At 44.0% G+C, this 23,121-nt stretch overlaps 1 protein-coding gene across 1 annotated transcript in view; it reads right to left on the reverse strand.

The window, feature by feature from the left end:
* Positions 1–843: 843 nt before the first annotated feature.
* Positions 844–23,121, reverse strand: part of RCE1 (Ras converting CAAX endopeptidase 1) — a 181,139-nt gene continuing 158,861 nt past the window's right edge. Inside the window, exon 8 of the mRNA XM_040328796.1 lies at positions 844–2,049. Within this exon, the coding sequence (XP_040184730.1) occupies positions 1,814–2,049 (236 nt within the window). The 3' untranslated portion in view covers positions 844–1,813. The remainder of the gene's footprint in view (positions 2,050–23,121) is intronic.

Below are 23,121 nucleotides of genomic sequence, written 5' to 3' on the forward strand. Positions count from 1 at the left end.
TTGCCTCCTCATAAAAATAAATCAGATTTGTCTAACCTCTATCTTTCATGAATCCATGCTGTCTGTTGCTTAAACTATTTTTTTCCCAGGAAGAACTCATCTATGTGGTCTTTAATTAAACTCTGCACGTGGGTCTTCCCAGGTGTGTAACAGCACCAGGAAATTACAATAGATATACACAATGCCTGTAAAAGCTCCATATGCATAAACTCAAAAAATGTAACTTTGAAAACTGAACAGAGAAAAGGTAAATGACTGTGAAAATGCAACAATCAACCATCTCTAAACTGGACTACAGCTAATGTTATGGCTTATTGCACAGTCTTTCCACTGTGCTCTCTCTGCCTTCCTAAATAAGCTAAATAAGAAAATAAATATAAAAAATACAGATGGCAGTAGAAAATCACAAAGCTTACATGACAAGAGTTAAGTCCGAGCTCCAGGCAGATATAAAAACACTGAATCATGAAGTTATGAAAGCCTTAGGCTTGCTTTAGTGCACATAGGTTTACAGTAAGCATGCTGACCGTAGGAGAAAGCAGAGGGATGATCTCACAGTGTGCTGCTTCTCCATTATCCAATCAACAAGCTGTTGGACTGTCCAAGTTCTGCTACAGTTACAGTGGAGACCAAAGGCCTGGCTTTGTACTCTGGCATTGGTGGTTAGATCACAAGGCTGCCAGGTAAATCGGTTTGCATACATGTATTTCACTTGTATCTTTAGTTGTTTTGCTTGGTGTTCAGCTTTAATCTGGTCATGTGCCACTCAGGTTTTCACATTAGTGATGCCCCATGTTTACATTTATCACTGGAAAGTGGGTAATGTAGCAATGATACTAGCAGTTTCTATCACTCAGTGAGTTTATTTTATACTCTGTGCCTAGTGAAGGAAAGGGTTTATCTTCTTTTATTGTAATCATATGCACCAATGTTTAGGGTTCAGCTACACATGAGATTTTACATAATTTACTAGCTTGAGGTTAACCTCATTGGCAACTGCCTTAGCTGCAAAAAAAACGAATTCAGTGGTTTGAACAAGCAAGCAGATAATTTTGATGTCAAGAAGTGTTAAAAAAAATCCACATACAGTTTAGCCCTTGCTCCAAATAAAAGAAATTAAACAGCAGCAGATGCAGAAGTACAGATACAAAGACTGAACCCTTGTAGTTGCCAACATGACCTTTTATAGCAGCTTTTCACCATTATCCATAAATAATAATTAACTGAAATTCTGAAAACTCCCATCACTAAAAAAAAAAAGTTCAGCTGTACAAACATGTCTCCCACTGTCATTATGAGAAAGAGGAGTACAGAAGGTACATGGCTCTGAACGTCCTTTGTAAGACTCTTTCAAGAACTTTTACCCATGCTTCAATAAAGCTGAAAATATTTTATGACTAGTTTCAATATGTAAAAAAATATAGCATTATGTAATACATTTACATCCAAAAATATATATGATATCTGGTGAAGAGCACCTGGTCTTAAAAATGTAGCCTAAAAAGATAGGTCAACTGTGAATCCATCGCTCTGAATGGGTTTGGTAATAATGTCAAAAAATGTCCATTTCTTAAAATTATTAAAAGATGGCTCAGCACAAAACCAGTCATTAAGCTGACATTCAGTAGTTCATATGACATCTAAACAAAGCTTAACCAACATTTCTGCACCTGATCAGGTTGCCACATGTGTGAAACTGGGGTGCTTGTGAACCACATGTGTTAAAACAGATGGACTCACAAGACCATATAATCATCTTTTGCCAGACTTAATAGAACATTCAAGGTGGTCAGCGTAATGACAGCTTCTGATGTCAGGAACAAAGTGAGCGGTGGTCTACGGATTCTCTCTCCAATAAGTAACAGATAGGTATGTCCCCATACAGAGCAGGATCAGTCATGGGATTAAGTAGAAGAAAAAAAAGTACAACCCCAAGAATGTAGAAAATGAGAATAGTTATGCGTTGTGGATGGTCCAAAGCTGTAAATATTGCTGGGAATCCAATGTAATTGCAGAAGGAATGGCAAAGTACGGGTCCTATAATATGCCCTAAAAGAAAAGAAACAATCATAAATTGTGGCAGGTGTATCATAATTGCTGAAAAACATTAATAACCATCCTCTAAGTCGCCTGAAAGTTAAATGTGTTCTCCACTGCAGTAACTTTGAAAAACAGTTTTTCCAACCAGGTGCCAGTTATATTTTGAAAAAAGGCATTTCCCCTCCTGTTTTACGCCACTGACTGTTGGACAACAGAGTGAAAACCAGGATAATACAGTCAATCATAAAATAATAAGCATTGTACAATAGTTGCCATCTATACTATGGAAACTGGTATAAAGTTAAATATTCATCCTATCAAGAACATCCGATTTAAAGTTGTGTACCTTATATTGACAATAATGTGCAACATGTTTAGTTATTTAAAGTATGTTATAAAAATACTTGGCATTGTATAGAGTATAAACACACAAAAAATTGTGCGCTTAGTGCAAAAGGAGATAATGCAGCAAAAAAATCCCAAACCACCTCACAGACAAGTGTGCCAGATCCCTAACAAAACAGTAATGATCTCCAAATAAGAGATCAACAGCACAGAAATCATCCAATTGGGGGGCCACCATTCAAGATACCACTGACACATAAATGATATGGTTTTAGCATACTACTCTATGGTCTTTTGTTCTTTCTCTTACCCATTATTACTTTTAGGTGCTGGCTTTGGATAACCAGTGAAGGACTGTGGAGGCGGTGGAGTCCGTGGTATCTTGTCTGGTGGCCCCCAATTGGATGATTTTTGCGCTGTTGATCTCTTATCATTTGGAGATCATTACGGTTTGGTAACGGAACTGTCACACTTCTCTGTGAGGTGGTTTAGGATTCTTACTTGTGGACTTTCATAATTTTCAAGATTTCACATGTGCACTTTTATATATTTCTCTTTGAAGATTACTTATTTGTTATGCAAGTGAATTATATGTTAAGGGACTGCTATTTAACCATTTGATGCACTTTGTTTAGTATAAGTTAACCATATTTTTTCACACAATATTTTTGCATTGTTCACGATAGGCATGTAAACCTCAAAGGGCTTTGAAGCAAGATCTCAAGGAACACCACTCGCCCATTGGCTTCCAGGGCTGTGGTATTACAGAAATAAAGATAGAGACTGTAACGGAATGACCCGTGACACCCAAAGACTTTGTGAGGATGGGGGATACTCCTGTGTCAGCGTCACTGATAACTCTTGGGTCTGAGTCCACTCTGTGCCCTTTGGGCATGGAGTGGCAAGTGAATCATAATTCATGTATTACATGAGATGGGACATCGTTTTGCAGGATTTTGAGACACTGTAAGATGTTGGTTAATTGTGACCCCACTATGGTCTGTGCTAGTCACATTTAATGCGGTCAGATATTGTATATATATTGTGTGTTGGTGGTTGATGTATACTAGTAAGCTTGCTGTGATGAAAGGGGTGGGGTGTGGTTGCATTCCATTGTCTATTGTGGTAATTAAGTCTGCTATGTGTATTGGAGCTTGGTACAGTCTGCATACCTATTATGGGATGTTTAAATGTCTTGCTGTGAGGAAAGGGGGGGGAATCACTCCAGCAGCCCCCCCTGCTGGGACTGTTTGCTGAAGGAGAAGTTTGAACACACCTGACCTGTATCACCATTGTCATTGGACAATTTAACCCACCCTGTTTCCCAAGGGTGGGAGGGATGTATTTTGAAGAGAAATGTATTACCATGTGCAGATAATAAAGAGTCATTCCCTGTTTTAAGTGAAAGAAGAAAAGTGCAGCGCAAAAATTAAATTAACACATAAAGTCAATGTAAAATATAAAAATATGCCAGTGAAAAAAATATATATGCCAATGAAAAAAAAATGTGTCCAAGTGTCCATGAAAAATATCCTTAAGTGAAAAATCACACGAATAAATCCGGCAGGGGTGAGGGTGAAGAGGAGACACCAGAGGAAAATCCACCACCAAGGTACAGATGGACTCTCACCTCATTGCTTCGACCCAAAAGGGTCACAAAGCATATCTGCAAACAATTGTGACCCTTTTGGGTCGAAGCAATGAGGTGAGAGTCCATCTGTACCTTGGTGGTGGATTTTCCTCTGGTGTCTCCTCTTCACCCTCACCCCTGCCGGATTTATTCGTGTGATTTTTCACTTAAGGATATTTTTTATGGACACTTGGCCCCTTTTTTTTTTTCTTCCATTGGCATATATATTTTTTTCACTGGCATATTTTTATATTTTATATTGACTTTATGTGTTAATTTAATTTTTGCGCTGCACTTTTCTTCTTTCACTTATGCTTTGAGAATTTTTTATGAATTCATTCTTAGTGCTGGCTAGCATATTATTATTATTTTTTATGGTTTATTCTTATTTGCACTTCCCAGCGCTGAATTTTTCAAATTTTTATATTCCCTGTTTTAAACCTCAAACAAGAGCTGTGTGTCTCGTTTCTGGGGGGAATTCTTATGGGTCTCGTTCGTTTGCCTGATTGTGGAGTGTCGATAAGCTGTCGTGGATGTGATGGAAGGTCGTAAACGGTGGTGACCGTTACAGAGACATACTTCAGGGATGTTCAATTTCAAGCAACCAATCATGTGCTAGCAAAAATAAACATTTCCCTTTTAATTTGCACATGATTCAAAGTGAATGCAGGTTCAGGGCATGTCCAAGATGGCCACCGGAGCGGACGTGTCTTGAGAGAGCTCCGACACCCTGTCCGAGTTTTTCTCCATATCCCTGCAGCCCATCACTTGCATCCTGCCCGAAACAGAGGAGAGATCGACCAGGAGCGGTATAAGAAAAGGGAAGGGCAATACAACCTCCTGCAAGCCTCAACACCCCTAAATCGGCTCCTAAGCAGCCGCCTGTTCCCGCCACTACAGGCAACATGGCGACACAGATGGTGGACACAGACTCTGATCTGGGAGAGAAGACCAACTTCGCTGCACTTGCAGCCATCACTACCTATCAAACCACCCTTACGGGTAATATTGAGACCATACAGCTTGATGGTCAGCCTGATCCTGAGAGACAGACAGTTTCAGAGCCAGAGTGACGGAGGTTGAGCGCTGAGTGGGGGAGGCGGAAGACACACTACAGGAGCACGCTGCAGACTAAGGTGAAGACTCTGGAGGCGCGTGCGGACGACGCTGAGAACCGGAATCGCAGGAATAATCTCTGCATTATCGGACAGATGGCATTAGCGGAGGGTACCGATCCTACAGCATTCACAAAGCACCTGATGCAGATCCTCCTCCTGCGTGCCCAGTTTTCCAATTTCTTTGATGTGGAAAGGGCACACAGAATGCCTGCTGCCCCGGGAGCTCCTCCACGCACTTTTATCCTTAAACTTCTCAACTTCAGGGACCGGGACCTGTTCCTGCGAGAAGCTAGGAAGATCGATGCCCTACGCCATGAGGGAGCATGGCTCATGATCTTCCCTGACTATTCGATCGACACTCAGAAACAGAGAAGATCCTTCGACCAGGTGAAGCTTAACCTGTGTAATCTGAAAATCAAATACAGCATGCCGTTTCCCGCCCGGCTGCGTGTACATGACGGGGAGACGGTGCGCTTCTTCACCTCTCCTGAAGAGGCTTCCCGTTGGTTAGAGACACTACAGAGAGGCTGACCTGGACACTGTGGTACCCCTTCTAGGTATGATCCTCTCATCTTATTTTCGTGCCCCAGTTTTCAAGGCCCACCCTTGGTCCCCCTGTCCACCAGCAAGTGATAGTTTCTGGGCCTACCCCCCGCTGAGTTTGCCAGGCAATTGTTTGGGCCTACACGCTAGACTGGGTGGGGGGGATTCTCCTGCCCCTGACTGCGCTCAGGACTGAGTGGGCTGTAGTTTACACATTATAACTTTTGTTGGTAACCACTTTAAAGGGGTTGTAAAGGTAAATGTTTTTTCACCTTAATGCATCTTATGCATTAAGGCAAAAAAATATCCGACATTACTGCCCCCCCAGCCCACGTTTTACTTACCTCACCCCTCGAAAGTCCCGCGCTCGTCCCTGTCATCCTCTTCGGTTCCCAGCCTGGAAGTTGATTGGCTAGGTTGGACGGATTGAAGCAGCGCAGCCATTGGCTGGCGCTGCTGTCAATCACATCCGATGACGCGGCGCGCCGGGGGGCGGGGCCGAGTGATACAGTCCGCCGCTGTATCACTGGAGCGCACCTGCAAGAGCTTTCCATCATGCGAGCTCGCTCGCATGAAGGTGGAAAGCTCTTGCAGAGGGGGAGCCATGACAGTCGCCGAGGGACCCCAGAAGACATGGATCGGGGCCACTGTGTGCAAAACGAACCACACAGTGGAGGCAAGTATAACATGTTTGTTATTTATAAAAAAATGTATTACTTTAGTGTCGCTTTAGGTTTTGTACCCCCGGAGAAATGCTTTGGGTGATCATTATTCTGCAGGGACCGTTTTTTCTCTGCCTTTACATACGGATGGACTCTATGGACACTAACTGAGACAGTCTGGTGCTCCACTGTTCACATGCCCCATGGGCAGTTGCCCCCCTTAATGTTTGACTTGGAATGTTTGAGGTCTGAACTTCAAGCACAAACGATACTTGGTATTCACTTATCTCAAACGATATAGCCCCCACATAGCCATTTTGCAGGAAACACACTTGACAGGGAGCAGGATACTGGCCCTCAAAAAGCCCTGGGTGGGCTCGTATTACCACTCCACATTCTCCTCCTACTCTAGAGTCAGTATTCTGGTCCAAAATCACTTCCCTTTACCCTACTGGTATATTGTTGTCCATGCAATGTGTGATAGGCTGGAATTGGTTGTCATGGGAGTGTACATTCCTACTACGGCCAACCTTACTATTCGCCACAAAATAGCCCCAATCTTGGCAAATTACCCTGTGGCTGCTGTCTTACAGGCGGGGGACTTTAACATACCTCCGAACCCTAGCTTGGATAAATTTAACCCTGACCCAACAACAGGCTCCCCACTAGCCAGATGGGCAGCTGTGTATGGAAGTGGCAAGATCCTGGAGAGAGGCAATATACGTGTAATTCTGCTACGCATGCTTCTTTCTCCAGGATAGATCTGTTTTTTGCCAGTGGCCCCCTCCTCTTCTGAACCCAGGAGATTAGGATCCTGCCCCGGGATATCTCTGACAACGCCCCCCTACTGCTAAGCTTGACTACGGACTCGCCTCCAGGCTCGGGACTGTGGCAACTCTCTGGCTTTTGGATGAAAGGGTGGCCCCTAAAGGTTGAGATGGGCGTCTACTGGGCACACAACAGGGGGATAGCTCCTTCGCCGGTGCTGTGGGATGCCTATAAGGCCTACATTCGTGAGCATTACCGCACGGTTATCAACAAGGTCAGGAAAAACACAGGGCTTGCTCTGGAAGAAGCCGAAAGACGGGCCCTGGCCCTAGAATCCAGCTATGTGCTTAACAGGGATGCAGGGACTTATGAAGCTATGCAATCATTGCACAAAGAAATCTCGATACTAAGGGCTTCCTCGACTCGGAAGCTCCTATTGTCGCAGTCACAGAGGATATTTGAGCAGGGATAGAGATCGGGCAGGTTGCTGTCGTGGCTGGCTAGGGAACGCTCTACTACTGCCCACATTGCTAACATTAAAAGTGACCGGGGGGACCTGTGCTCGGATTCCTTACTGATCAACAACAGGTTTGCACAATACTATGAACACCTCTACACATCCAAAGCTGACTTCACACCAGACTCCCTACAGGAATTTCCAGATAGAGTTCCCTGCCCTCTCGGCAGATGAGCGCAATAGACTAGATGAACCAATCACCATTAAAGAAATGCAGGCGGCAGCAGGCCCAGATGGCCTCCCGACGGAATTCTTTAAAGCTCACAGTGATCTGGTCATTCCTCAGTTCCATGCCTCATTGGTGACTGTAACGGAATGACCCGTGACAAACAGAGACTTTGGAAGGATGAGGGGTACTCCTGTACCGGCGTCACCAAGGAGTCTTATGTCTAGGGTCACCTTATGTCCGATAGGGCCATAGGGTGACTGAGAAATTATATCCTAAATTACAGGCCAGGGGATATTACTGATAGCTCATATTGCAGGAGATATTGCAAAGTGTTGGTTTATTCTATGACTCATCTCTCTGTGTAGACTGTTGACATGTTAAATGAGGCTGGCTCTTGAAAGGCCTTTCATTGTGTGATAACAATGTGTAAAGCCTATTGATGCTCAGGTGTGAATACCTTTCTGTCGGAGACAGACCGTCCGTCTACAGATGTGGATTGAGGGGAAATCATTGTGTGGTGTTTTGTTGAATTCTGTTAATGAAGGAATGTGACTTCTCAGGTGCAGTGATTAGGTCATGTTAATTATAGACCGGCGCTGAAAAGTCTGGAATGTTTAGTAATTAGCCATCTGAAGGTGTATTGAAGCCCCCCCAGGGTGTGATGTGTGGGTGGAGAGTTTGATTGTTCCTGTGATCACTGAAACATGCCTTGAAAACTGTATATAAACTTGAGAGCTAACCATTAAAAGTGTTCATACATTTGGAAGCAGAGAATAGAGCGGTCAGTCAAATTTTCTGGGGAATGGATATGGACCGTGCCTGTTGGTTTGTCTGTGTGTCGGATAAGCTGTCATGGGTTGATGGAAGGTCTTAAACGGTGGTGACCGTTACAGTGACCATGCTGAAGGAGGGATGCCTCCCACCTTCTATGTCAGAGGCGGCAATAGTTGTTATCCCCAAGTCCAACAAAGACCCCGAGCTCTGCGCCTCTTACCGCCCCATTTCGCTTCTTAATGTCGACGCTAAAATAGTCACCAAGATCCTGTCGAACTGGCTCAACTCTGTTATCCTTTCCCTGGTAAATGGAGACCAAGTGGGTTTCATGCCGGGTAAAAGGCACCAGTATCAATCTTCGTTGTTTATATACCAATATTTCCCATGCCAGTACTACTGATGCCCAGGGTGTCGTATCCTCTTTAAATGCCGAAAAGGCTTTTGACTTGGTCGAGTGGGAGTTCTTATGGCAGGTCCTTGCGAAATTGAACTTTGGCCCTAATATTATATCCTGGGTTCAATTGATGTACAACAATCCCTCGACTAGAGTCAAAATGAATGGCATCCTCTCACCCCCCTTTCGCCTATACAGGGGCAACAGGCAGGGCTGCCCCCTGTCTCTAGGCCTGTTCGTCCTGGCCATAGAGCCGCTCGCCATCCTGCTCATGTCTTCTGGGATGGTGGGGGGGGGTGACGGTTGGCCAGTTAACGGAGAAGCTCTCTTTATATGCGGATGATGCCCTCCTCTATCTACCAGACACCTCAAACTCCCTCGAGGAGGCCCTATGGGTAATTAACCGGTTTGGGTCCTTCTTGGGGGGTCCACATTAACTGGACCAAGTCCATACACTTTCCGCTGTTCAGCTCGCCTCCCCCTCCACTGGCTCACATACCCCTGAAGGTGGTCACTAAATTTAGATATTTGGGAATTGAAATACAGAATGATCTTCCCATCTACCTGAAGGATAACGTGTACCCGATCCTACAGCTTACCCATAAATGCCTAGCCTGGAAATCTCTCCCCTTAATACCAGTGGGGAGAACTAATCTCCTCAAAATGATGTTTCTTCACAAGTTTCTGTATATACAGTATATAGAAATACTCCAGTTCCTATTCCAAACTCCTTTTTCCAAAAATTGGATTGGTTGGTGGGCGCCTTCATTTGGGCTGGCTGGGCCCACAGGGTGGCCAGAGCTACCTTGCAGCTGCCTCTCTCCAATGGTGGACTAGCGCTCCCATGCTTTAAACTGTATTATTGGGTGGCAGTACTGGTATCAGTGTTCTGGTGGTTCGCTCAGTCACGTAGTAACCCATTGGTAAACCTGGAGGCGGCCATCCTGGGGTCCTACTCAGCGCTGAGTAATCTGGTGTTCAGGGGCCCTAAAGCATATCAGACGATGACAATTTGCATGGTCGCACAGGTTTGGGATCAGATGTCTGCCAAGCTCATCGCTCCTACCACGTTGTCCCCTTTCACCCCACACTGGGGCAATCCCAGGCTACACCACCTCGAGTCGATCCCGGAACCCAGCGATATAGGCCCGGCACGGAATTAAGACATTGCAACATATCATGCCTCAGGGTAGACCTCTCTCTTATGATGATCTGAAACACGCTTTCCAACTCCAATCAAAAATAACTTTTATTTGCCATACTTATTGAACCCCTTGCTCAGGCTATTCGTACAGATCCCTCAATCAAAGGGTTAGACTTGGCTGGCCATCAGCACAAACTATGTTTATTTGCTGATGATATATTAATCTTTATGTCTTCCCCTCATATTTCTGCTCCCAACCTTATAAGCAAACTAAAGCACTTTGCCCACATTTCTGGACTTAATATTAACCCTCAAAAATCGACAGCCTTAAATATCTCCTAACATTTTACAACAAGCGCAAACATCCCTCCCTTTTGCTTGGTTTACATCACGCCTGGATTACTTAGGAATCATTCTAACCCCCAATTTATCTGAACTCTTTTTAGCCAACTTTCCCTCATTATTGCGGCAAATCACAAATTACCTTTAAACAATGATCCGCTTTACCAATCTCATGGATTGGTAGAATAAATGTCATTAAGATGACTATATTACCTAAGATTTTATATATATTTTGTGTGTTACCCATTTCAATTCCAGCATACTTTCTTAGAAATCTCCAACGAAAAACATTAGGGTTCATTTGGGGTTCCTGTAAATCTCGCCTACCTAAACTAACACTGTATCTTCCCAAGCTTAAAGGTGGATTAGGAGTTCCTAATTTTGCCACTTACTACCATGCAGCTCAAATAGCTCATATTCCTAAATACCATTCAAAAAGTGAGATCCCACATTGGGTTGCACTTGAAGCAATTGACTGTAATCCACTCTCTATAACAAATTTTATATGGACTAATCCATCTGATCATAAAAAATAAAAAAAAATTAGATTACCAAACAAACAGTAATCGTCTGGGATAAATTTAAAATAGACTTTAGATTGCAATCTTCACATGCTCCCCTCTTGTCATTTCTCAGAAACCCATTTTTCTATCCAGCTAGTACATTTCCAACATCTTTTAAAAAATGTATATCCTCCGATCTAACTCAACTTTGTGATTTATTGACATCTATCTCATTTAAAACATTCCCTGAACTATGTGATAGTCACCAACTTCCCAATTCAGAACTCTTTCGCTATCTGCAGATCAAAAATTTATTCACACCGTATATACAAGGTATAAATTATTAAGGGCAGCACGGTGGTGTAGTGGTTAGCACTTTCACCTAGCAGAAAAAAAGTCACTGGTTCAAATCCCGACCACGACACCATCTGCCTGGAGTTTGCATGTTTTCCCTGTGTCTGCGTGGGTTTCCTCCGGGTACTCCGTTTCCTCCCACACACCAAAGACATGCTGGTAGGTTAATTGGATCCTGTCCAAATTGGCCCAGTATATGTGTATATTTGTGTGTACGACTGTATGTCCCAAGCGTGTCGAGATCCTACGGGGTAAATGACCGCACCTGCCAGAAAGACACTGGCTGCAAAAAGCACCTAGAGGCGATTCAGTTTGCATGTGTAGCGCTATACAAGTCATTCATTCATACATTCAAAATGTGTGAACTTAGATGAATTCACAAATTTTGAAAGCATATGTAAATGAGACCCCCACTCAAGAGGTCTCATATCACTGTTATACAAATACCTTATTACTTTGCCTAATGCAGATCTACCATTGTATACGATGAAATTGGAAAGTGACCTTGGCCTTCACTTGGAAGCATCTAATTGGGATAAAATTTGGACTGCAACAAAATCATCTTCACAAAATATTATAGCTCTGGAGACAAATTATAAAGTACTTATGCGCTGGTATTTGGTCCCCGTCAGAATTGAAAAATATGGTCCCTGATACTCTCCGCTCTACTTTCGCAGCTGTGGTGAATTAGGATCTCATATACATGTATTTTCGGAATGTCCGATTACAAAACAGTTTTGGATAGAGGTTTTTCGCATTCTCTCAACCCTATTCAATAAATCGATCGATCCAGATCCTTTAATTGCGCTCCTAAACTTAAAACCGACCAATATTTTACACACTCAAGTTAATCTATTGTTACAAATCACCACAGCAGCAAAGCAGACAATCAACCAAAGCTTGGAAAACCACTACATTATCGATTTCTGAAACCAAAAATAGAATAAATCAAGCTACGACTCACTCAAAAACAGAAGCCATATCCACCGATAAAATCTAAACATTTGAGAAAATTTGGAATCCTTGGGTAACTCATTTCTTCTCTTCCAACTTTGACACCACATTATTTAGACCTTGATAACACAACTACAAACATATACTTTACATACCCATATGTATGGCTACCATTATAAGTAACCTCGGGGACTTCTATTCTTCTTTCCTTTACCCTTCTCTCTCTTCTACTAGTCTGTCTTTTCTTTTTATATCCATTATTAAAAATAGTAGCGGAGTTCTTCAATAATAACTCCTTATTTCTTATTAATAGTTACTGAGTTCATTTGAAGTAATACACACTTAGTAGGTATATAACAAATATATATCCTCAAAATATACTATAGTATTTAATGATTATACCTGTTTTGTAAACTATTTGACGTCTATTTCAAACACTACATACTCTTTATTGATGTACCAGTTATGGGTTAAGTTAGGTTAAACCTAAGTCTTCCTTCTTTTACTATTGGAACTCAACTTAGACACAATTATCAAATATATGTTCTCTTTAACTGCTACTATTTATTGTAACAATGTTTATTAAATATGGATATGTTTGTAAATTTTCAAAACTCAATAAACACAATTGACAAGAAAATGTGAATGCAGGTTCAAAACTAGGGGTGCAACGGATCGTGACCGATCCGTGATCCGAACGGGCCGACCTGTTCGGAACGGCACAGAATACGATCCGCGGAGCGCACCGCAGCCTGAGTGTGGGACACTTCACCCAAAGTGAAAAAAATTACTGAAAAACTCATTTGCTCTACTATTTAAAAAAATGTGCAAGTCAAAATTGCCATTTAACCAATTTCAACTGCCAACACATATACCATATTATCTCATAAATGTGTCAAAACTTTAGAATCCAAAATAAAAGTCTAGTACTATTATCCTTGTGCCACAACATCACGCCACTTGTGTCAAAATTATAATCTTTTAAGATAAAGTGTCCAAATGCAATACACAGCCTCTCATATAATCTGCAATGCTTCAAATGCAGTGCACACTCCTATCCACCTCCTGTGCAGACACCCTCCACCAGTATTTCTCTGCCACTGACCATCAAAGTCAATAATACTGATACCAATGCTGGGGGAAAAGGGGGGGGGGGGTTAACAATTGTGTCCACTGACACCGATGTTGGAGGATAATATTGCACCCACTGATAACAATACAGAGGGTTATTTTTGTGTCCACTGATATCAATGCTGGAGATTCTTTTTGCATCCACTGGTACCAATGCTGGGAGTTAGTATTTCCTCCAATGATACTAATGCTGGGGGTTATTTTTGCATGCACTGATGACGAGTGGGGAAAATGGTGGACATTACAGTGACAAGTGGGGGGCAATGGTGGACATTACCATATAGAGCCATTGGCTCAGCTAGAGCCCAGACTTGAATCTGACTTTTTTTCATAAATCATTTTTTTTTTGCTGATCCGAAAATGATCCGATCCGTGACTCCTGATCCGAGGATCGATGTGATCCGTGAGTTTTTTGATCCGTTGCACCCCTATTCAGAACTGATTGATGAATCTACGTTGGTTCTGGAAAGGTGTTATGCTGCGTACATACGACCGGATTTTCCGTCGGAAAAACCTTGGATCTTTTTCAGATGGAATTCCGCTCAAACTTGTCTTGCGTACACATGGTCACACCAAATTCCAACTCGTACGACGGCACTATAAAGCGGAAATTCCATTCCGATCCCTGCACCCATTGGGCTGCTTCTGCTTCTGGGCTAATCTTGTGTTAGTTGAAGTTTGGTGAGAGACGATTCGCGCTTTTCAGCCTTCGTGCTTTTCAGACCGTTTCTGCTGTTCAGTTTGTGCTTGTGGGTTCGTATCTGTTTTTCAGATTGTGTAGTCAGTTCGTATCTCGTTTTCAATGCGTTTTTCATAGGCCTTGCTGTTCTTCAGTGCGTTGTTAGTTCGTTCAGACCAGCCAACTGTTTTCTAGCCATATTGCGACTATGTACCCGTCGTAGAGTGCGTGCTGTGTGGGGGCATGGTGTTGGGGTTCTTGCTTTGACCCAAGCTCAGTCCATGAACAGGGTGGGGAGGAGTTCATGGATGAAGAATTGGTTGCTCCAGCGTGACCAATTCTGTCATATGCCTTTGCAGCAGGAGATCCAGGAGAAAAATCCTGATGATTTTAGGAATTATCTCTGGATGACGGACCCCATTATTCACCGTCTGTTGGCTTTGCTGTCTCGTTATATTACCAAGCAGGACACCTGCATGCGGCAAGCCATCACTCTTGAGCAAAGGCTAGTCGCCACGTTGCGGTACTTGGCGACAGGGAGAAGTCTGCAGGACCTCAAGTTCATGACAGGCATCTCCCCCCAGGCTCTGGGGATCAATATTCCAGAGACCTGTTCTGCCATCATACTAGTCCTGCAGAAGGACTATATTAAGGTAAGTTTTCTCCTTTAACATCACATTCTATGTATTTAATGTATTGTATTTCTTTCTTCATTCCCCAATTACCATGATTGTAATATACTGTGAATGTCCCCTTTGTCCCCATGCATACTGTAAGCTTTTAATGCTCCTTTTTTGGCCTACATGCATATTTGCCTTCACCAACCTCTCCAGCATGCTATCCTGGGCCCATACACACCTAGCCTAGTCACTTAACAATATATTTTGTCAGCTCCACTGTAGTGCTTTACCCTCCCCCCTAAAATGTGTACAAATGTTTTTGTTCTCATTAAATTCAGGCAGAGTGGCAGAGGCTTTTTGTTGGGGTCCCAAACTCATATAGAACTTAACCCCCCCCCCCCCCAGAATGTGTACAAATGTTTTTGTTCTCATTAAATTCAGACAGAGTGGCAGAGGCTTTTTTGGGGGGTCACAAACTCATCTAGAACCCTCCCCCCTAAAAATGTTACAATGGGCCATCAGAGGGGGTGTCACGGTCTGGTGTCAGGCTCAGAGGCCAGTAGCTATAGCAGCAGAACAGGTCACCCTGGCTGATGAAACGGGGTCACCTGAGGTGCGGAATCTAAGCGCTAACCGGTATTCACCAGAGCTTCTGAAGGTGAAGATGGATTTTGCTGCGTGTTAGCGCCAGGTCGCGGTCCTCAGGATTGCCCCACCAGGAGGTGAGAAAGCCAGGGTACAATAGCAGATAAGCAGGTAAGGATCAAACAGAAGCGTAGTCGATAACAAGCCAAGGGGTCGGTAATGAGTATTTGTAGGTTGGGATCAGGCAGAAGCGTAGTCGATAACAAGCCAAGGGTCGATAACGAGCAGTAGCAAATATGGACGGCAGCAGGGAAGACAGGAGCAAGATACAGGCTGGAGATTGCACTTCCTCCTTGCCAGAATATTGTGCTGAGACATGGCTTATATCAGGAAGTTCGTGGGAGGAGCAAGGGGTTCAAGGTTCAAGACAATCAAGACACAAAGCAGGAATGTTCAATGGATCAGATGGGTTTGTCCAGCAGATCAGACAGGGAGCTGTCCAGCATCCCAGATAGCTCAGTGAGAAGGTTCACTGCCAGACACAGCTGAGGTCCCAGGTTCAAATCCAGGTCCTGACAGTACTCCCCTCCTCCCAGGATGTCCACTGGACGTCTTAGGGCCTGGTTTGTGAGGGAACCTCTGGTGGAATTCTCTTGTTAATCTAGGAGCATGAACGTTCTGCTCAGGCTCCCAAGAATTTTCTTCTGTCCCGTATCCTTCCCATTGAACCAGATATTGCAATTTGTTCCTATAGATCCTGGAATCAAGAATTTTCTCCACCACATATTCTTCTTCACCATGTACCTCAACAGGTGGAGGGGGTGGAAGTGTTCTTCCAGAAAAAGTATTTTCGTGAAAAGGTTTAAGTAGCGAAATGTGAAACACAGGGTGAATCTTCATACTTGCTGGAAGTTTTAGGCGAAAGGCAACTGGGTTGATCTGGGCCAAGATCTGGAAAGGTCCCACAAACTTTTGTCCCAACTTTGCAGATGGAACATGAACCTTCAGATTTTTAGTAGATAACCAAACTTGATCACCCACATGAAAGGTAGGAAGTGTTCTGCGATGTCTATCTGCAGCCTTCTTGTAACTTTCCTGAGCTTCCTTCAAAGTCTCGATCAATTTTCCCTGGATCTCCTGTAAAGCAGTTAATCTGTTGGTAACAGCAGGAATTGGAGTTGAGATAGGGAGATCAGGGATGAAGCCCGGTATTTAGGAAAAAAGGGGTCTGAGAGGTGGAGCTATGTTTAGAATTGTTATAAGCAAACTCCGCTGTAGGAAGATAGTCCACCCAGTCATCCTGAAGATAACTAACAAAACATCGGAGGTACTGCTCTAACGTTTGATTGGTCCTCTCGGTCTGACCATTAGACGGAGGATGAAAAGCAGAAGATAGATTAATTGTTACTCCTAAAGCTGAGCAAAAGCTTTTCCAAAATTTTGAAGTGAACTGTACTCCTCGGTCAGAAACTACATCTTCTGGAATTCCATGTAGTCTAAAGACTTCTCGAACCATCAACTCTGCAGTTTGTTCTGCAGAGGGTACCCCCTTCACTGGTATGAAGTGAGCCATCTTAGTGAAGCGGTCAATAACAACCAAGATAGTGGTAATTTCTTTAGAGGGGGGTAAATCAACCACAAAGTCCATAGAAATTGATCCCCATGGTCTTGATGGGACAGGGAGTGGCTGGAGCAACCCCAAAGGAAAAGCTTGGGGTGTCTTATTGCGAGCACAGACCAGGCACGAGGCTACATAACTTTTGACATCTCTTTTGTACCCAGGCCACCAAAAGGAACGGGATAAAAGTTCCTCCGTCTTAGAAACTCCAAAATGTCCAGCAAGTTTGGAGTCATGAACCAACTTGAGGACTTCAACCCGAGCAACTTCAGGTACATAGAGGCGATGTGCTTGAGTCCAGAAGCCATTCTTGTAATCAAGGATGATGTTCATAGGAGGATCTTTGAGGAGTGGGTCATTCTCGTACCCTTCCTTGAGAAGACTCAAGAATGCTTTAGAACTTGTGACACCTAGAAAGTTCTTTTGAGGCAGGACTGTGTATTCAGAGTTGTCTTCCTGGAGAGGCCCAGACAACATTCGTGATAAGGCATCAGCCTTACCATTCCTTGACCCAGGTCGATATGAGATAATAAAATTGAACCTGGAAAAGAACAATGACCAACGTGCTTGTCTAGAAGACAATCTCTTGGCAGAACAAATGAATTCCAGATTCTTATGATCTGTGAGAACGGTTACAGGATGCTTAGCGCCTTCCAGCAAATGCCTCCATTCAGAAAATGCTTCTTTAATTGCTAGCAACTCCTTATTCCCAATGTCATAATTTCTTTCGGCTGAAGACATTAAACGAGAAAAGTAAGCACAAGGATGTAGCTGCATCTTTTCACCATGTCGTTGGGAGAGGATAGCTCCCACGGCAGAGTTTGAAGCATCCACTTCCACTATAAAAGGTAATTCAGGATTGGGATGTACCAATACTGGTGCAGAAGTAAAAAGAGTTTTTAACTTTCCAAAAGCAGCCTGTGCCTCAGATGACCACACAAAGGGCACCCCTTTCTTTGTTAGCTGGGTAATTGGAGCTATCAACTTAGAGAAGTTCCTTATAAATTTTCTGTAAAAGTTGGCAAACCCGACAAATCGTTGGATTTCCTTAATGTTTCCGGGGGCAGGCCAATCTACCACTGCTTTAATCTTCTCAGGATCCATGCCCACACCATCTGGAGAGATAATATACCCTAAGAACTGGATCTGGGTTTGTTCAAACTCACATTTCTCCAATTTGATGTAAAGTCGATTCTGCCTTAATCTTTCAAAGACAATGCAAACATGCTTGCGGTGCTCTTCCAGGTTATCAGAAAAGATAAGGATGTCATCCAGATAAGCAATGACAAATTGGTCCAACAGATCTCGAAAAACATCATTTATGAAGTGCTGAAAGGTCGCAGGGGCATTGCAGAGACCAAAAGGCATGACCAAGGACTCAAAATGCCCATATCTGGTTCTAAAGGCGGTTTTCCATTCATCTCCTGAACGAATACGGACCAGGTTATATGCCCCCCGTAGGTCAAGTTTTGTAAACACTTTGGCAGAACGAAGTCTTTCCAACATTTCCGAGATCAAGGGGAGTGGATAACGGTTTTTAATTGTGACCTTATTCATGTGCCTGTAATCAATGCATGGACGCAAGGTGGAGTCTTTCTTTTCAACAAAGAATAGAGCTGCTCCTGCAGGAGATGTTGAGTGTCTAATAAAACCCTTTTCTAAATTTTCATCAAGCCACTCCCTGAGCACTTTTAATTCAGGTTCTGAGAGATTAAAAAGGCGGCCAAAAGGTATTTCGGCCCCTGGAAGCAGCTCAATGGGGCAATCGTATGGGCGATGAGGAGGTAATTGATCTGCATTTTTCTTATCACAGACATCCCGGAATGCATGGTATTGTGGAGGCAAGTCGTCATATGACTGGGTAGTTACCACACCAACTTGCAATTCCTTGACCAGCGGAGAACTTGTTTGATAAGATTCCCTACAGTGTTCCTTGCAGTGGGAGGATGTGAAATCTATGGTCCGTGCTCCCCAGTTGATAGAGGGATTGTGAGTGGAGAACCAAGGAATGCCCAAAATGATGGGAAATTTGGGTGATGTGATCAACTGAAAGCTGATGGTCTCACGATGATCCGCCTCAAACTGGATTACCAAAGGAACGGTTTTATGGGTAACAGGTCCTGAGGATAAGGGTGAACCATCAACTGTCTCCATCTCAATAGGAGAAGATGTATTTATGGCTTGAATGTTATTGTGGTGGGCAAACTCTATATCCATAAAGTTTCCTCCAGCCCCAGAGTCCAGCATAGCAGAGCAGGGGATTTCACGGCCCTCAGAAATTAGCTTAATGGGGATGACAAAATGAGTTGATAAAGAATTAAAGCGGATGTGCCATGGGAACAAAATATTAAAAGTCAGCAGCTACAAATACTGCAGCTGCTGACTTTTAATAATAGGACACTTACCTGTCCTGGAGTCCAGCGCCGATCGCAGCAGAGCACGAGCGATCGCTCGTCACTCTGCTGCTCCCCCCGCCATCCACGCTGAGGGAACCAGGAAGTGAAGCGCTGCGGCTTCACTGCCCGGTTCCCTACGGCGCATGCGCGAGTCGCGCTGCGCCCGCCGATTGGCTCACACGCTGTGTGCTGGGAGCCGAGTGTTCCCAGCACACAACGGGCGACAGACGGGATGTGACGGAATGCCCGTCTTTCGCCCGTATCGTGTGGCCGGAAGTGGGTGCAAATACCTGTCTTTAGACAGGTGTCTGCACCCCCCTCCCCCCTGAAAGGTGTCAAAAGTGACACCGGAGGGGGGGAGGGTTCCGATCAGCGGGACTCCACTTTAGGGTGGAGGACCGCTTTAACCTTATTTGCTTCCTGAATCAAAGAAGAGACGGACTGAGAAATTGAGTTTATTTGTTCAGATACTGTAATATCTGTTGCTGCAATTGTTCTTTTAAATTTATTGGGACAATTAACTGCGTAATGTCCGGAGTCTCCACAATAAAGACATAAGTTCTCTGAACGTCGTCTTTCTTTCTCCTGAGTAGTAATAGATCTTTTAAGAGCATCCACCTGCATAGGTTCAGGAGTGTCAGAATCAGGAGTAAATCTTGAAACCTTAGGAGGATACTGAGTAGTAGAAAAACGCATGCCACCATTACTTCCTAAGATTCCCAGTCTCTCCTTTCTCCTTTCAGTAAGTCTTTGATCAATTCGAATACACAATTTAATAAAAGCCTCAAGGTCGTCATGACTTTCTACTCTGGCAAGCTCATCTTTTACTTGTTCCGAGAGTCCTTGACGGAACTGACTCTTTTGTGCTGCTGGATTCCAATTGGTATCTGAGATCCAGCGTCGAAATTCAGTTGTGTACTCTGCAACAGAGCGTCTACCCTGCCGTAAATTGTGCAATTTTGCCTCAGCAGTAGCGCAGCGGTTAGGATCATCGAAAACTTGGTTCATCGCAGTCACAAAAGAATCTAAATTATCCAGGATGACATCATCCTTCTCCACATAAGGGGAGGCCCAGGCCAAAGCCTCCTCAGTCAGGAGGTTGATAATAAACAGCACCTTTTTCCTGTCCGAAGTAAATGCAGCAGGTTGCATCTGAAAGTATATGCGACATTGATTAAGGAACCCTCTATAATGGCGGCGGTCTCCGTTAAACTTAAGTGGTAGGGGCATTCGTGTATTAGTATCTACGGCAGCAGTGTCTCGAGCACGAAAGTCACGCAATTGTTTATTCATATCAAGGATTTCCTCTTGTAGTGCTTTCACTTCAATTTGTAACTCAGAACATTTTTCCTGGTAGTTAACAGCAAACGTCTGCAACTCAGCGATTTGCACCCTGAGAGGAGCTACAGCAGCTGCTACAACGGCCTCCATGTTTTGGGCCAGAATATTCTGTCACGGTCTGGTGTCAGGCTCAGAGGCCAGTAGCTATAGCAGCAGAACAGGTCACCCTGGCTGATGAAACGGGGTCACCTGAGGTGCGGAATCTAAGCGCTAACCGGTATTCACCAGAGCTTCTGAAGGTGAAGATGGATTTTGCTGCGTGTTAGCGCCAGGTCGCGGTCCTCAGGATTGCCCCACCAGGAGGTGAGAAAGCCAGGGTACAATAGCAGATAAGCAGGTAAAGATCAAACAGAAGCGTAGTCGATAACAAGCCAAGGGGTCGGTAATGAGTATTTGTAGGTTGGGATCAGGCAGAAGCGTAGTCGATAACAAGCCAAGGGTCGATAACGAGCAGTAGCAAATATGGACGGCAGCAGGGAAGATAGGAGCAAGATACAGGCTGGAGATTGCACTTCCTCCTTGCCAGAATATTGTGCTGAGACATGGCTTATATCAGGAAGTTCGTGGGAGGAGCAAGGGGTTCAAGGTTCAAGACAATCAAGACACAAAGCAGGAATGTTCAATGGATCAGATGGGTTTGTCCAGCAGATCAGACAGGGAGCTGTCCAGCATCCCAGATAGCTCAGTGAGAAGGTTCACTGCCAGACACAGCTGAGGTCCCAGGTTCAAATCCAGGTCCTGACAGGGGGCGAGGAAACTCATAAGTGGACCTTATAATTTTTGTCATTAAATACTTCTTAAAATAAATGTTATCCTGATGTTGGCCAAGAATGTTTTTGTGTCTAATCTGCTTGCAATGTTATGTGCAAAAGTACTAAATATTTTTTTTCTGGTTTGACACAGTTTCCTTCAACACCACAGGAATCAGTTTGCCCAGCGGTGGGACTTTCCTAACTGCGGAGGGGGAATCGATGGAAAACACGTACACATCGTCCCACCACCCCATTCGGGGTCATGCTATTTTAATTATAAGGGGTTCAATAACATCGTGTTGATGGCGGTGGCGTCGGCGACATATGAGTTTCTATATGTGGACGTGGGGAAGAATGGCCGGATGGAGGAGTTTTTGCCCAAATGGAGTTTGCCAGACGGCTTCAGAGTGAGGGCTTGGCATTGCCACCTGCTGCGAATGTGGAAGGACTCCTGTTCGTGTTTATTGCAGATGAAGTGTTTGATCTGGGTGATCACCTGATGAGGCCATTCCCCCAGAGGACCATCCTCCCAGAGAGGAAGGTTTTTAACTACCGGCTGGCCAGAGCCAGAAGAGTCATGGAGAATGCATTTGGGATAATGGCCAGCCGGTTCCGCCTATTTCTTACAGCAATCAATATGGCGGAGTTCAAACTGAACCACATCGTTTTAGCATGCTGTGCTCTTCACAACTTTTTAAATGCGAATTATGTTGCCACAGTTGGGCCTGAGGCTGGACTTCCTGCAAATCCCCTGACGGCCTGGAAGCTGGCCGTCCTGGCTTGCCCCCCCAAAGCGCCCGTGAAGTGCGCCAAAAATATGTTGAATATTTTACGGGTAGGGGGGCCATTGCTATGCCAGAAAATTTATAATTGAAAAAAAAAAAGTATCTGATAAAATCTTGAATTGTATTTATTGCTTGTGTTTCTTTTAGCTGTCTCCTAGCTTCTCCTAGTGCACTTGTAGTGCCAAGTGTTGTTTCCATTATTAAATAACCCCCATTGTCACTGTAAATACCAACTTAATACACAAACTGGTATTGAGCATTGAAAGAAGAAGCCACACATTGTTGAGTATATACATTTTTACTCTGTGCACATTCCCATGTACGTTATAAAAATTTTGGGTCAACTTTATAAAGTTTTACATTTAAAAAAATGTTTTGGCCATAAACAGGCATGTTTCAAAACATAACATAACTCTGAAACTTACAAAGTTCAACCTTGAAAAACTGAAGGCAATATCAGTAATGCAATGTTACCCCTGTAAAAAGCCAAATTTTGAAGATGCACACAAATTGAGAGGCAAAATGGGGATTTCCCTCCTGATCCCATGCCTAATGTCAACTCCCATCATGGGGGATCAATGGACGTGTGTCATAAATATGCAATAGTCTGGCAGCTTACCCGTTTCCATCTGTCCATTAAGAGGCCTGACTCTGTTCTGGTTACCTTCTTATCTCCTCTACTTCCTCTATGGCCCCACCCAGGCCATCCCAGGAAGTCTATATTAACTGTTGCACTACAGGCCTGCAGTGCTGTTCAACAGTGTTGTTTGCTTAAGTTCCTGTCTGCTGTGTGCTACGATTACTTCCCTGTGTACCGTTTTTGGCTCGTCCCTGACTTCTCCTGTTTGCCTGTGCCCTTGACCTTTTGCCTGTCCCTCGGTTACCCTGTCTGCCTGTTGCCCTGACCTCGGCTTACCCATCACTTCCGTTTGTCCTGCTTGCTGCTTCCCCTCTCTA

The sequence above is a fragment of the Rana temporaria genome, chromosome 11 (genome assembly GCF_905171775.1).
Source record: "Rana temporaria chromosome 11, aRanTem1.1, whole genome shotgun sequence".
NCBI lineage: Eukaryota > Metazoa > Chordata > Amphibia > Anura > Ranidae > Rana > Rana temporaria.